The 14,979-nt window shown below is 34.3% G+C and overlaps 2 protein-coding genes across 2 annotated transcripts in view; one reads left to right on the top strand and one right to left on the bottom strand.

Moving 5' to 3' along the window:
• Positions 1–14,979, bottom strand: part of LOC134839386 (cilia- and flagella-associated protein 221-like) — a 475,835-nt gene that overhangs the window by 427,938 nt on the left and 32,918 nt on the right. The window lies entirely within an intron of this gene.
• LOC134839321 (folliculin-like) lies at positions 21–12,162 on the top strand. Its single transcript, XM_063854830.1, has 3 exons — positions 21–434; positions 8,491–8,859; positions 11,074–12,162. The coding sequence occupies exons 1-3, from the start codon at positions 114–116 to the stop codon at positions 11,914–11,916; spliced, it is 1,533 nt and encodes a 510-aa protein (XP_063710900.1). The 5' UTR covers positions 21–113; the 3' UTR covers positions 11,917–12,162.

Here is a 14,979-nt window from a genome sequence, read left to right on the forward strand (position 1 = left end):
GGCCCGTGGTTGTTCTTTTGAGATGTTATTTTTTCTGAATAACAATTACCTCTTTCAGAGTGGATGGAATAATCTGTTGACTTCTTAAAATCATAGTTAGACTCAAAAACGGAATGTCCTTGAAAATAATCTTGTGTCATTTCTGTGAAGCTCACGGGCCCCGTGTCTTGTTCTGCTCAGAGACCAAATCCCAGGCACAAGTAAAGTCGAAGTCCAATAGTGAAAGGATCAATCATCAAGGAGGTGGGATGTGTGTTGCTTGCACAAGCGTGCAAGATCATCCAGGCTTCCTATCGAGTGATTCAAACTGCATTGAAAATGCAGTTGCAGGAAGCGATATTGAACCAGTCGTATATAAGAGTTCACAGTACCCTGATTCTGCCGATGACTTCTCGCATGTTAGACAAGCATGTGTTAAAAGCCTAAGCAACGAGGTGAGAAGCTTGAAAAAGGAATCAATTCAGGCACTGGTTTTGTTTTTGGCCCTGGTTTTTTTGAGGCTACTCAAATCTTTCATCATGGTTTGCTAGTATAAACTATTCTTGCTATTGCTTGTTGCTATTGCTACTATTCTTGACATAAAAAAGCGGCTTAACCACTGACGGACTTTTGTGGATGTAAGTTATGTTTTTTCCACGCTAAATTAGTGCAACAGAAAACTCGTACGGTGCTTAGTTTTCATGCAGTTTTTTCATTTGTTTTCTCAATATCGGGGAAAGTAAAATAAAATACAAAAAAGCTATCAAAAAAAAGATTTCAGAGCCTGAGTTTAAGTTTGAAAAGGGTAGCTCCTTTACCAGTATGCTTTTTAATGTCTTTTTTTAATGTCTGGATGTGAAAAGAGAATAGTTCGTGTACCACTACTGCAGGCTGTCTCGATCACTGACAGTAACATTTGCAAAAGTCACTTTCGCTATAGGTTGTAAATTAATGCAAGCTTTTGCTTGTGCATTTATTTCTTGAAATAGAAATTTTATCGTTCTTAATCTTTCTATCGAGCTACAAATTATTAACTGGCGTTTCACTTGACTCATTTTCAAGAAGTTCCCATGTGGACATGTTATGATGCCAAAATCTCGCAACGGTTAAAATTTTTACTAATGTCAACGAATTAAACAAGCGGAGCGTATTGTGATAGTACGTTGCAACTTTTCTCCCAAGAAGTTGTAAATAAAAGTGCTACTTTTGGTGGCACTTTCTCAATGTGAAAGTGCTGCTTTTTTGGAACTTTTAAGGCAGAAGACAATTTGGCTGTATGTTTTGCAATTAATTACATGCAAATTTAGTGTGAGTGTGAATTGCTTTAGCTTATTACATGCAAAATTTTTGTTTTTGTGAAATTTGAAGCTCTTTTTGACGCTTCTGTTTTTCTGTTAGCTTCATTGAACAGTTGTGTAGAGCATCCAACTATAAAATATGAATTTCAGAGGACTGAGCATTAATTTCTTACTCATTAATTTCTTAGAGTTGATAAACGTAGTTCAGACTCCTATATAGAATGCGACAATTTTTTTTTCTGGAAAAGTTTTTAAATTTATTCAGGCTCAAATTTACTTTTTCGCAGTTTAAAAAAATTCAGTTCATTTTTTTTGTTAAGAGGAAGGCAAAAACTCCACTATCGAACAGCGAAAGTGTAAAATTCACGATAAACTTAAACGACTGTTAGTTTCGAAAGTGAAATTTCTGAGCGAAATAAAAATTTAAGTTATTGATCCAGTTCTTACGCTTGGGAGCAGCTAGTATTTTAGTACGAACATTCTTTTATTTGCACTTGCGAAGCGATAGTTATAGTACGAGTTTTCTTTTTTCCAACCTAAGTAGCAATTTTTGCACCTTTACAGCTTAGCTTATTGATAACTTAAGCTTTGACATTCGAATATATATAAGTTTACACAGTTGATGCATTTTTAATTCATCAAGTGAACCGAAGAAAGCTATTTGTGTTGTTCAAACGACATAATCATAATAAAATCTCGATATCAGAAATTTTCTAACTCAATATATGTCGCAATTTTTCGAAATGCATAACTTATAAACAATGTGGTTTTATGATTTGCGGTTTATTACTTGCGAAATTGTATCTTTTTGTGTTTTTGCTGCATCGAATTGGCAATTTATTGGCATATGAGCTGCTTTATTGGTGGCTAGTTTTTGGAGATTTAAGCATCCGTGGCCGAATGGTTAGTGCGTGAAACTCAAATTCGATTGGATTTTTTGCTAAGCTTCGAGTTTTTGCAAATTCGAGGCTTACTTCTACCTTTACTTGTGTCACTTGATAGAGCTGCTTTTTGGAGGCTTCACCTCTGTGTTTTAACTTACTCGCAATTAAAAGTGTTCAGTTGTGTGCCTTTTTGCTATAATGACGATCTGTAGCATTGGAAATTGCATAGCATCTGTTCTCGGCTTTGTTTCTGGCTAGTGTTTGTGATTGACTAAGCGTACGTGGTTAGTGCTTGAGACTCTTACTTTCTAGGTCGTAGGTTCGAGTCCGAGACGTCGCCGACTTTATACTAATTCGAGGCTCATTTTAACTTTTTATTGCACTTCGTAGAATTCTAACTGCTTTTTGTCGTGTTCTCGCTTGTGTTTGCGAAGCGCAGCTTCGCCTCTATGTCTCAAATTTGGTTAGTTTTATCAAAAAAGTGCCAGTCACAAATTTGTGTAGATTTGGGCTTTTTTACTGTGAAGTTCGAGTCATGAGGTTTTTTCAAAGTATTTTTTCAATTTTTTTTCTGTACTCAATGTTTACTCAAAGGTCAATATTTTTTTTGTTTACTTGACTCGCTTTTTGACACTTCTTTGCTTTTAGTTGCTTGTTTTTAATCCATACAATAAATTGAATGCAATTTTCCGAGGTCGTTCGCGACTCTAATCCAAGGCGAAAGCTGTAATTCGATAGTCTCGCTTTTTTCGCAACAAACATTCAAAAAGTGTTTCGTTTCTGTTATCATTTCCTCAAAATTTGAAACTCGAATCCCTATAGTGGGGTGCTTCCAGGGTGTTCCAAAAATTATGAATTGGGACTTAAAATCTCGGTGGAAGTCATTTTAGCTTACGAAAAATGACAAATTATCTGATTTCTTTTTCAAAGTATCCAAAATTTAGATAATCTTCTGAACATTTATAACTCTAAATCCTAGGGAGGGGAGCGGACTGTTTGGGTATTTATTAGGGTTGCATTTTTTCTCTAAGTCTGACAGCTAAAATCTTTATAGTTTCCAAGATAGGACGTTGACGTTATTTATGATTTTCAAAAAATTGAATAATTTAGATCCGTAAAAATCCTTTCACAGAATTTGAGGTTTTCAACCCTATGTCGCGGTGCTGTCACTATTTAAAAGGTTTTAGTTTCTGAGGTTATGACTTTTTCAGAAATTTGAATAGTTGGATTTTTTTTTCTCAAAAAAATTATTGGTGTTTTTCTAATTATTCACGCGTACTAAACGATTGGTGGCATCAAATGGTAGACGTACGGGTTTATAAAAATGAAAAACGTTTTGTAAACAAAAATGACATTATTGATTATGCAAAAACTATTCATTGTAGAAGTTTTATTCGAGTTAGAATACGAAGATTCGAACCCCAGCTGTTTGCAGCCTTGACAACTGGTTTCCATAATATGAACTGGTTCATAATGTGTTCATTTTTTGAGACTGGGTTCATATTTTTGTCTCAGGGATTCGACCCCTCGCAAACCAAAGTGTCACCCTATTGATATTTTTTATGACATCAATTTTTGGTCGACGAACCCTAAAATTTTTCTAAAGGCGCCTTTGGTGCAAATATTTACTAATTTTTAAGGGGAGCCGCAATTTTTTGATCAAAATGTTCCTTGTTTTCCCAAAAGTTTGCCTGCGGCGCATTTTTTTTGTCTAAATCACCCTTGCCAACTGGTTCATATAAAATATATTCATATAAGCTCATATAAGGTTCAAAAAAATTCATGTTTGAGCCTAACGCAGTGCTTCATATTTCAATTTTCAAAAATTGGCAAGCCTGGCTGTTTAGAAATGTCCTTTGTAGTGAAAAAGAGACCTTAAGCTTGAAAATGTTTCAAAACCATTTAGTTTATCGAAATAGAAAACGCTTTGGGTGCTTACAGTCTGTTTTTATGTCAGCTTTAATCTTCGTGATTGTGTGTTGTATAGTTTAGGAAGAAATTTTCACGTTCACTTGGTTCGAAGCACTATAAATAACTGACACATGCTAGTTAAAAACAGTTTTTTTTTCCCGAATTAACGTTTTTTTTTTAGCCTTTTATTATTTAACCTTTTTTGGTAGTCTAGGTTGGCTCAATTTTTCTCTAATCACTTTTGCTTTAATCACGATTTGTACCATTGGAAATTTCAAAGCATCGGTTCTGCTTTATTTGTGGCAAGTGTTTGATGATCATTAAGCGTTTGTGGCCGAGAGAGGTGCTTGAGACTCAAAATCTCGATCGAGGTCGCAGGTTCCAATCGGACACGTAGCAAAAGTTATACTAATTAGAGGCTTTTTTCTACTTTTTCTTATTTCATTTTATAAAGCTCTCTTTTTTTGTCGTTTTCTCGCTAGTGTTTGCGAAGCGCAGCTTCGAGTCGATAAATATTCAGAAATCGAACGAAATGAATAAATTATAAAACGTTTCATCGGTTTCGAGAAAAAAAACGATTCAAAATTTTTAATGTTGTCTAATGTCGAGCTAATCAAGCGAAACAGTAATTTGAAAGTTGCCAATTTGACCAAATTGTGAATATTAATGGGCACTATTCACAAGATTTCTTTTCAAGTTTATCATAAGGCGGCAAATTAATCTGGCTCAAAAAGAACTGAAAATTGAATCTAAGCGTTTCATTTAGTCTTATTAGTGCGTTACTGGACGATTAACATATAATTTCATTCTTTACATAGCATGCTGGGGCGGCGTTTTTTGTTGGTTTTCACTAGTTATACGGTTAAGTTTCTCTTTAATTGTGCTTGGTTCCGAAGTCCAAGCGTTATCTAACCGTCGCATAAGAGTTTCCTGTTAACATCCTATGCAACCAAATCAGCGAGTCTTCCGATTGCTTGATTTTCAATATTCTGATTATGTTAATTCTGCAAGCGGACAAATGTTATGTCCATAATTTTCCTATGCGGTAAGTTTTCTGCCTTAAATCGAGTGTCGGACTATAGTTTTTTTGTGTTTTGTCGGCTAACTTGCCGCAACATGAACTTGTTAAGCGATTTAAGCAATTTTCACTATTTTTGAATTTCTCTTGTGATATATTCATGTAGTTGAGTAGCTTATTGTATTGCAAGAAGTTTTTAGAAAGGTCTTACAACCATATAATAATTTTTTCCCATAAATAACTGTGTTCACAGGATGACTGAAGAATGGTCATTTACAACCGTACTTAACTCAACGAGCAGTCAACCATCAAGCATGTTTGCAATTTAATTTCTGCCTGTAATTTCTGTAAGAATTTGCAGCCTTTTCAACCAATGCGTTAAGAGTGGTTATTTTCCTCAAGGCTTAAAAGTTGCAAAACTTATTCCCCTTTTAAGGGAGGTTTAAAAGACTCTTTGGAAAATTATAGACCTATTAGTTTACTCAGTTCACTCTGCAAAATTTTCGAAAGGATGATATTTATTAGAATATATAACTTTGCTAACAAGCAGAAGATTCTTTATGAAAAACAATTTAGTTTTCAAAAAGAAAAAGTCGTGCGTGGTTGCATTAATCGAATTCACCGAATTTATTAGAGAGGGATGGGACAAAAAATTGGTTGGTCAATCATGCCTTGTTGATCTCAAAAAAGCATTTGATACCATAAATCATGATCTTCTTTTGGCAAAATTGGAAAAATACGGCTTTAGAGGCCGGATTCTTTGTCTTCTAAAAAATTACTTTACAAACCGGTTTCAATTTGTTCAAACTGATAATGAAATTTCTTCTAGTCGCTCTATGTCATGTGGAGTACCGCAAGGGTCAGTTTTAGGTCCGTTTTTGTTTTTATTATTTATAAATGATCTTCCGAAAATTGCTGAAGGATCTGAGGTTGTTCTATTTGCTGATGATACTACAATATGCAAAGCAGAAAAAAACTGTTGCGATAGCTTTGATAGTTCGTGAAATAAAGTGGATAGATAGTTCAAAACGAATGGACTTTGTGTCAATCCTGGTAAAACTCAAATACTGAAATTTGGTAATAACTTTTCAAAAGATTACTTTGCTTTTGGTACTACAGTTCAAATTACAAATGTGTGTAAATACTTAGGCATTTTTGTTGATAAGAAACTTAATTTCAAATTTCACATTGAACATGTGTGCAAAAAATTAACTAAATTTTGTGGCATTGTCTGGAAAGCTAGGTATGCTTTTTCTAAACAGCAGATGCTTAGCTTCTACAAAGCATATGTAAATCCTACAATCACTTATGGAATTTTAATATACGGCAATACATCCCAATTTCACCTTACCGAGATAATGAAACTACAAAAAAGAATCTTGGGAGCAATTTTTTTCAAACGTAGATGTGAATCAATTAAGGAAATTATGGACGAAAACAAATTGCTTACTGTTTTTGATTTATACTTTTTTGAGATGTTCAAGTATTTCTTTATGGAATTGCGATTGGACAAAAAAATAGTTTTCTGTCTCATATTTACTCCCAAAAAAGTGGACCATGTACCAGGAGCAAAACGAAAGGCGTAATTAAAGTGGCAAAATTTTCTACTACCGCTAAACAGAGATCGCTTATAGTTAGAATTGTGCAGGCTTCTAACTATTTAAAACAAAATGACTTGATACCTGTTAATATACATGAAATGTCAGAAGTTAGTTTGTTGAGTTGATGCTGGCTGTCTTCTCTTTACTCTCCAGGATATCCTACTCGATGAACAGTACTGCTCTTTAGGATCTCCCTCCAGGCATAGTATATTGCTTTTGTCGTTGTATATGTAGCTGGTAAAGTAATTCATATTTAACAGACGGTTCAAATCAAAATTTACGTTGTTGATACGTTACCAACTCCGATTTCAAGATATCATTTTTTTCTCATTTTTCTCTTTTTTCAGCCTGAAAAAAGGTTTCTGCTGAAAATATATTTTGGATTAGCGGCCATTTTTTGAATCGTTTGAGGAGCAAAAAGGTTAAATTGAAATGTTTTAGAGGGGGTTTTAAAAAATTTTTCAACTTTTTTTTCGCTGCAACGCTTGTCTGCTCAAAAAGTTGGCTTTGTTACGCCTTCTAAGTTTTATTTAGGTCCTTCTTCACGATTCAAGTTTTTTACTTCTTGGCATATTTTCTTGAAAGGAATTTTTGTTCAAAACAAAATCAAGCCAAAGTTTTTAGTAAATCAATTTTTCAAAATTTGGTAGCTCAAAAAAATCCCTTTCTGTCGGTTATCTTGTCATCCTATGTATGAGTTGTATCGCAAGTATTGTGAAGCTATGCTTCGCCGCTGTTTGTAAAATTTTGAGGTGCAAGTTATTAAGATTCTGATTTTCGCAATTTTAAATATACTTTTAAAGTTTTTTTATTTTTCGATAAATGGGTTCATTCGCAAGTAGTAATAGTCATTCATTTTTCAGAGTATGTGAATGTAGTGGAGACTCTTATGTAGGTCGTGATTACACATTTTTTTTTCAGGAAAATAGTGATTTTTGCGGTACTTCTGATTTCTTTGTAAGTTCAATTCATTTCTTTTCTTAAAAGGAAGGCAAACTCAACTTTTGAGCAGCATAATTGTAAAGGACACGAAAAACGTGATCGATCACAAGTGGATTATAGTTTACAGATGTCCCAGTGGACTAAAAAGCTTACCTATTGATGCAGTTTTTTCAAATTGAGTTAATTTATCACAAAAGTATCAATCATTAATTTTTCTTGAATTCAAAAGCTTCAAGGGCATTTATTTTTGCTTTCAAGTTTTTTCAAAAAACAAGATAGTTTTTTTCATTTTTTTTGTTATTATTGGCTTTTTTTTCAACTGTCTGTTGGCTATGTTTGTATCGCAAATGGTGCGAAGCTCTGTTTCGCCTCTGTTTCCTGATTTATTGTAGTTAGCTTTTTAATTTCTTGTATCTACAATTTAGATTTTTTAATTTCTTGTATTGGCCTTTCATTTTTGGCTTGGTCAGTAATAAGTGGTGGCTTATGTTTTAAATAACCTGAAAAATAATTTTATCTGATTACAAATTCTTGAAGCGAAAGTCCGCTGATTTTTGCGACTAAGGAATCTTTTGCCTAGTTTTTAAGTTACCTGAAAAATAGTTCTATCTGATTACAAATTGGTGAAGAAAAAATCCGCTGATTTTTGTGACTAAGGAATTTTTTGCCTTGTTAAGTTTGTCAGTTTGAGTATTGAATTTTAAGTGTTTCAGAGAATGGATCAGTTTTGATCGATATTGAAAGCTTATGTTTTTTTTTGTGACAACTTATGTTTTGCATCGAAATTGCCTCTGCACAAATTATATTTTTGCCTGTTGCAATTTTAGCTAGCATTGTTGACTTTATTTTTTGGTTAGGTGGGGATGGGCCAGAAGTCATGCCTGTTTTTTGGAGACACTAAAAACGGATACACCCTGTCACAAGTGTTTAACCTGCATGACTCAAAAGCACGAGGTCTACAGCGTCTTTACAGCCTGCTAGCTTGGAGTCGCGATCGCTATTTTCTAATCAACTACTGGTCCTTTTTCGAGGAAAACTTCCGAATTGTGATCGATGGTTTGGTCAAGAGAGCAGAAGAAATATTCACTTCGGAAGGTAGGAACGATGTAGTGCCCATCACAAACTTACAAAGAGCTAGGCCAGTGACTGCTCGTAGTTTGTCTACTTTGGTGAACTGCGATGATATCTTCGAGAGACTCCATAAGCAGTTTGCGTGGATACTTAAGGTGATTTTTGTTTAACTTCTAGTGCGCCTAAATTAATTATCCTTGGGCTAAGCAAGGGTGTTGCAACCGGGTACTCGACTTTTTTTCTCGTAAGCAACTTTGTTCAAAGGATGACTGAAGTTTTAGTCATCTACAAGTCTGCACTTTTGGCAATTACCAAATGACTTTTCTGAGATTGTCTGCATTGTAAATGCCCGTTCTATTCAAAATTAGTTTTTTTTTGGTGGCTGTAAATTTACGAACTCCGATTTCAGTATCTTTTTTTGTATTTATTAGGCTTAAAAGGTTTTGGCTTCTAATATGTCGCTTAGAGTCCTCTTTTTGAGTCGTTTGAGGGGCAATGAGGTTTTATCTAAATTATTTGAGGGGGACTTGATAATTTTTTTTGAGTTGTTAAGTTAGCCGTTAGTGGGAAGCTCTCCTGCATTAGTGACTACTTAAATTTTGTACACAAAAAGTTATGGTCCTCGGAAAAGTCGTTTTTTAAAAATGTTACTGAGCGTTTTTTTTTCTAAAAGTACTCTTATATAGGTCTTGCTGATTTTTTTTGTTTTTAAGGAAAAAGTATTAAAATTTGTTCACGCTCAATTTCGGTTTTTCGCGGTTTGACTTGCGATTTATTTTTTAAATTTTAGTGCATTACTATTGTTAAAAGGAAGGCAAACTTCGCTATCGAACAGCAAAATTGTAAAGCTCAAGAAAAACGTGATCTACTTCTAATTTCGAAAATGCAAATTAATTATCAGATTTCCCAGCGAAATAAAAGTTTTGACTATTGATCCTGTTTTCTCAATTCTGAGAGCTCAAAGTTCAAAGAGCTTTACGGCTATCTAATTTTTTCTACGAAATTCAAAAGTTGAAATTTCACAAGTCGGTTTTTTTTGTTTCTTTGCGTTCATTACTCTTTTCTAACTGTCAGCTGGCTATGTTTGAGTTTTACCGAAAACTTCATTTTCATATCTCAGATTTTGGTTGCAATCCAAAAAACGGCTTGTTGGGAAGCTCCTTTGCATACGCGACTATGCCCAAATTTGTTGGCTCAAAAATGACACAAAAAAATTTGGCCCTCTTCTTGATTTTTGACAATTTTTTTTTTGATTTTTTTAACTTTTCTCGAGAAATACCCGGACAAACATAGGTTTTTGGATTCAATCGAAATAATATATTGTTTGAGTTTCTTCTGCACGAGCGGTTACGCCCATTTTTTTAAAATAAAAAGCTATGATGCTCGGAATTGTCAACTTTCTGATTAGTTGACCGTTTTTTGGACTTTTCTCGATAACTATTATGCCAAATCTGATATCATAGGTTTAATCGACCCAATATGTTGTTGGATGTTCACCATCAATTTGCTATGCCAAGGTTCTTTTAGAAAAGCATTACGAGTTTCAAACAAGTAAAAATTTTGACAATTGGACCGTTTTTTTTATAGTTTTTTGAATCCACTCGAAAATTACCGTACCAATTCTCAGGTTTAGTGTTCAATCGGGAAACCCGATTTTGGGAAACTTCTCTTTTTTTTCCGGCCAAGACCACCTTTTAGTAGTAGAAGAAAACCGATTTTGGAAGGAAAAGTTGACCGTTTGAAAGTTGAACGTTTCTTAGAAACTTTTTGAATTAAAAAAAAAAACTACCCCATCAAATCTGAGATAAAACCTTCAGTTGAATGAAGTGGTTGCCCTTTAGAATTTATTGTAGGAAAAAGGCTAGGTCTATGAGAAATTTCCAAAATCGCAAAAATTTAATTTTAGTAGAGAAAGAACTAAGGTTTTGGACGAAGTCCAAATTTTGAGATTAAGCTTTTTTCCCAATTATAACTAAATCAAGAAATATCAAATACGTACCTCCAGGTTTAGCTGAGCCACAGTTTTTTTCCATCGAGATATACGAAAATTTTGGTTCACCTAGTTTTTACAACATTTTTTTCGACTTATGTTGGTGTTTAACATTCAGTTTATAAAATTTTTATGTCGCTCAAATAAGAAAATAGGCAGAGTTGTTGAATACCGCGTCTATTAACATAGGCAATTTTTATGTGTGGATCAATATATTTGAAGCGCCGAAGGCGCAAATAAGGCTTGTTATTTATTTGGCGCCATAAGAAAAAGTATGAGGTTGTTCCGTAAAATCATTGTCAAAGAGTAGCAAAGCCGGATCCTTTGGGTACGAAGGGGTCGAACTCGTTGGAGATTTATTTTTAAAGTTTGTTTTCAGAACTCCTACTCTTTCTACGTAGAAGTTCCAGTTCCAGAGTGGATTAAAGTGACAGAAGAAGACTCAGAAGTCGCCAAAGAGATCTCCGTCGACTTGTTGAGCGAAGACTTTCTCGGAACTTCCTTAGAAACTGTTCAAAATGATTCTTTAAATGGGAAAAAAAGCAGTAAAATCCTGTTGCCATTGAGAGCTCTTTATCAGCTTCTAGGTGGCAGTTACTTTATCATAGTGTGTCTTCATACCCTGATAGGAAATCAAGTTATACTACGTGGAACAAATCAGGATTTCGTCACTGCCATATTGAACACATTTGCTAAATTGATACCGCTTGGCTGCTGTAGAATCAAAAGTCTTGCCGATGAGTATTTTGAGGCTTTTCAATTCAATTTTTTGGGTCTTAAATCATGTGTTAAATTACCCGATCATGTTGTAGATTCAGACTTGTTTGTGTTATTAGACGTTAAAGGAGAAGGCGAGAATCTTAACCACTACCAGTTTGAAGTTACCTCTAATTTGTTTTTTGAACGAGACCAGATGCCCCAAATTCTGACGAATCTGGAGCGAATCTTAGTAAATACACACGATTTCAGTGCCTCTGACGTTATAGCATATTACTTTTGTCTGAAAGAAGAACTAATGGGAAAAGTGGAAACCTTTTATCAGTTCACTAGGCTTTCGCCTGACTGCAAAAACAGTAGGTTGCAATCGTGTTTCAAAATACTGGATGCTAATAGTGAACTGGAACAGATGATGTTGCGTTTCTGGCTCAACGGACTCAGCAACAAGTTCAAAAAGAACCAAATGATATATTTGAAGGAATTTCAAATTGAAAATATTTCCTGAATTTTGATGAAAAAAAACTATTATTTATTGGAAATAGAGTAGTGCTTGAGTAGTTTAAGTTAATTTTAAGTGAAAGAAATCCATTTTAGCTGCTTCGCATTTAACAGTAATGATTTTTGAGCTCCATGTTCTTGTCGACGGTGGCGTGACTGTGAGGATCTGTTAAACGTTTCTGCGAGGAATCAAAAAGTGGAAGTTTTCTTTTGAAAATCTTAGATGGAAAATTAGAGCCGTAAAATTTGTTGCATAGCTTCCATAAATTTTGCGTAAAAACTTTTCCCATTTTGTTTTGTTTGATTAAGTGTGTTATGGCTATCCGCTGGGCCTGTTCTAACCAGAAGGAGCTTGCTTTTCTAGTAGGACACTTTGTTTTCACTGCAAGCCGTAACTTTCATTGCACAGTTTAGGCGAGATTTCATTTGAATTTGGCAAAAATTTGTTGCTTTTTGTTCTTTTGTATTGAAATCGATTGTTAATAGCTTGTTGCCTTTTAATTAAGACAAATATCAGAGTGTTTGCCATGTAGCGGCACAGGAGGTAATGTGCATGGCTTTTGAGCGGGACTTAGGGCTCAATTTCCGGCGTTTGCTTGTTTTGGTTTTCTGCCCTTCCCTTTCGATAAGCAAGGGTATTGCAACCGGGTACTAGATTTTTTCCCGTAACTTTATCCACAGAGTAAACCATTTAGAGACACTTTCGAATTATTAACTTTACAAATATGCATCTGACTTGTTTTGCCTATATAGGGCTAGAGCTTGCTTTGTTGGTGGTTGATGCAAAAATTTTCTGAATGATTTTTTGAAAATATTCAGTAGATTCAGCTTTTTAAATATCGGCTTCAATTCGTGTTTCAGTTTTTTAAGTGTCGGCTTCAATTCTGTTTAACAAATGTTTTGTTTTGTTTCTGGTCGTTTTTTGATGTTGATTGACAGTGTTTGTTTGAAATTTTAAAAAAGTCAACTTTTTTTTCAATAAAGCTTTGTCGAAATTTTTCCTGATACGTTTTGAGCGATCTGATGTTCCGATTATCTTTTTAGGTGAATGTCATTGCAGTCATGAGTTTCTTTGCAATCTGGCTGAAATATTTCTGTGGAACTAATACTTTTTTAAGCAAAAGACTCTGGATTGAGAGGCCTTAAATGCTACAAAATCACAAATTGCCTTCAAAAAGTAAAAATTTTTATTTTGCTCGTAATATATCTAGCCTATAATAAATTTAAGGGCAGGCTTCACTATCTCGCCATGCTTAAGTTTTTTCAACGTAATGTTTTTGCAAGTTGAACGAAAGAGTTTTGACGTTCAAGCTATATCGTACATTGCAATATTTTCGATTTTCCTGTTTGTTTCATCAAGTTTGAGTTGAGAACCCAATTAGGGGATGCTGTCAGCGTTCCCTCATGAGTTTAAATATCGGACCTAAAATATGAATACCCAAATTCTTCTAGTTTATGAGATACGACGATTTTGATTTTAAAATTTTTCAGAAAATTTAGATGTAGAAAACTTCAGATAAAGTGAATTCTCAACCATGTTGTGAGGCGCTGTCAAGTTACTCTCAGGCGATCTAAATCTGGACTCCAAATATGAATGCTCAAATCCTTTAGTTTTCGAAATCTGACGTTTTCTTGATTTTTGCAAAAAAAATCTGAAAAATTAGATATTAAAAAGTTCATTGAATCTGAAATTCCTAGCCCGGTAGCTGGGTTATGTCAGAATACTCTTCTCAGGGTTTGCATATATTGCTTCTAAAAATGACAGCTCAGGTTTTTTTTAATTTGCGAGATCTGACGTTTTTATAAAATTTTTCATAAACCTGAGAAAACCTGGATATGAAGAATTCATTGAATGTGAAATTCCTTACCCTGTAGTTGGGTTCAGTCATATATAAAAAAATATAATACATTTGTAATTCCTAACCCTGTAGTTGGGTTCTTTCAGGGTAGTCTCAGAGGTTGCAAATCTTAACACCAAATATTTTTTCAAATAAACCGCTAGAATAAACGATTGATCGCGGCAAATGATATACGTACAGGCAACGAAAAACATTAATTATATTAACAAGAATCTCACTTTCAAAATTAGTGAAATGAAATTGTTTCAGAAGTTTTTTTTCAGTTATGGAAAGAGAAAGTGCAGATGTATGCTGGCGACGATTCTAGGGTTTTGTTTTTCTGTTTAAAACACGAATATCTGAAACCCAGTAATTTTGGATATTTGACCATTTTAAAAGAACCTTAAAAAGGAAATTTTTTTTCATTGTTCAATTAATGAAATTTAAAAGGTTGTTGGATGCCCCCGTCTATTGTTACGGTTGAATCAACGTTGTTTTTTCATATATTTTTTAACTAAGCGATTTTCGCGTTCATAAATGTGCTTGAAGCACCGTATGTGCGAGTTGTATCTTAAAATAACAAATTTTGTTTATTTTTGCTATTTGTTTCTGGTTCACTAAATGGTTAACTCTTGGTCTGTTAAGTTTTTTTTGTAAGTGTAAGCAGGTATGTGTTATTTAGGTTTTTCGTTTGCATACCTACAACATGTTTCTGCTAGCGAAGAAAAATAGACGACCGTTTTTTCGGCAGCATTTTTTCTGCATAATTTTTTGTCTCACTCTGTTTGGATTCAGTTCCTAGCAATTGCTCATCCTTATTCCTCACGATGCCTATAACTTTGCGATAAGCAAGGGTATTGCAATCGGGTACTAGGCTTTTTTCTGTAAACAACTTTGTCCACAGGACTCACTCTCGACTCCTTCACCACTTCGTCCTCTTTGCAAATCCTCCTACTCTCGGTTGCAAATATTAGGCATGGTTGAGTATGTTATTTTAAATATCCGTCCTGTTCAAATTTTGCTTTTTACGTTGGTTGTAATTTTTCCGTATATTGTTTCATTAGACGTGAGAATGAAGTTTGTGTGTGTGTTTGTTTGTCTATTTGGGGGACTTGATTTTTTTGAAGTTTTTTTTGGCCTATAGGGTATCTGCTTAGGCATTTCCTGCTTTGTTACCGCTTGATAACTTTTCTTTCGACGCTAGTTTCACATTCTATTGTCTTGGCTCGTTT

Source organism: Symsagittifera roscoffensis, chromosome 1, assembly GCF_963678635.1.
Source record: "Symsagittifera roscoffensis chromosome 1, txSymRosc1.1, whole genome shotgun sequence".
NCBI classification, from domain to species: Eukaryota; Metazoa; Xenacoelomorpha; order Acoela; family Convolutidae; genus Symsagittifera; species Symsagittifera roscoffensis.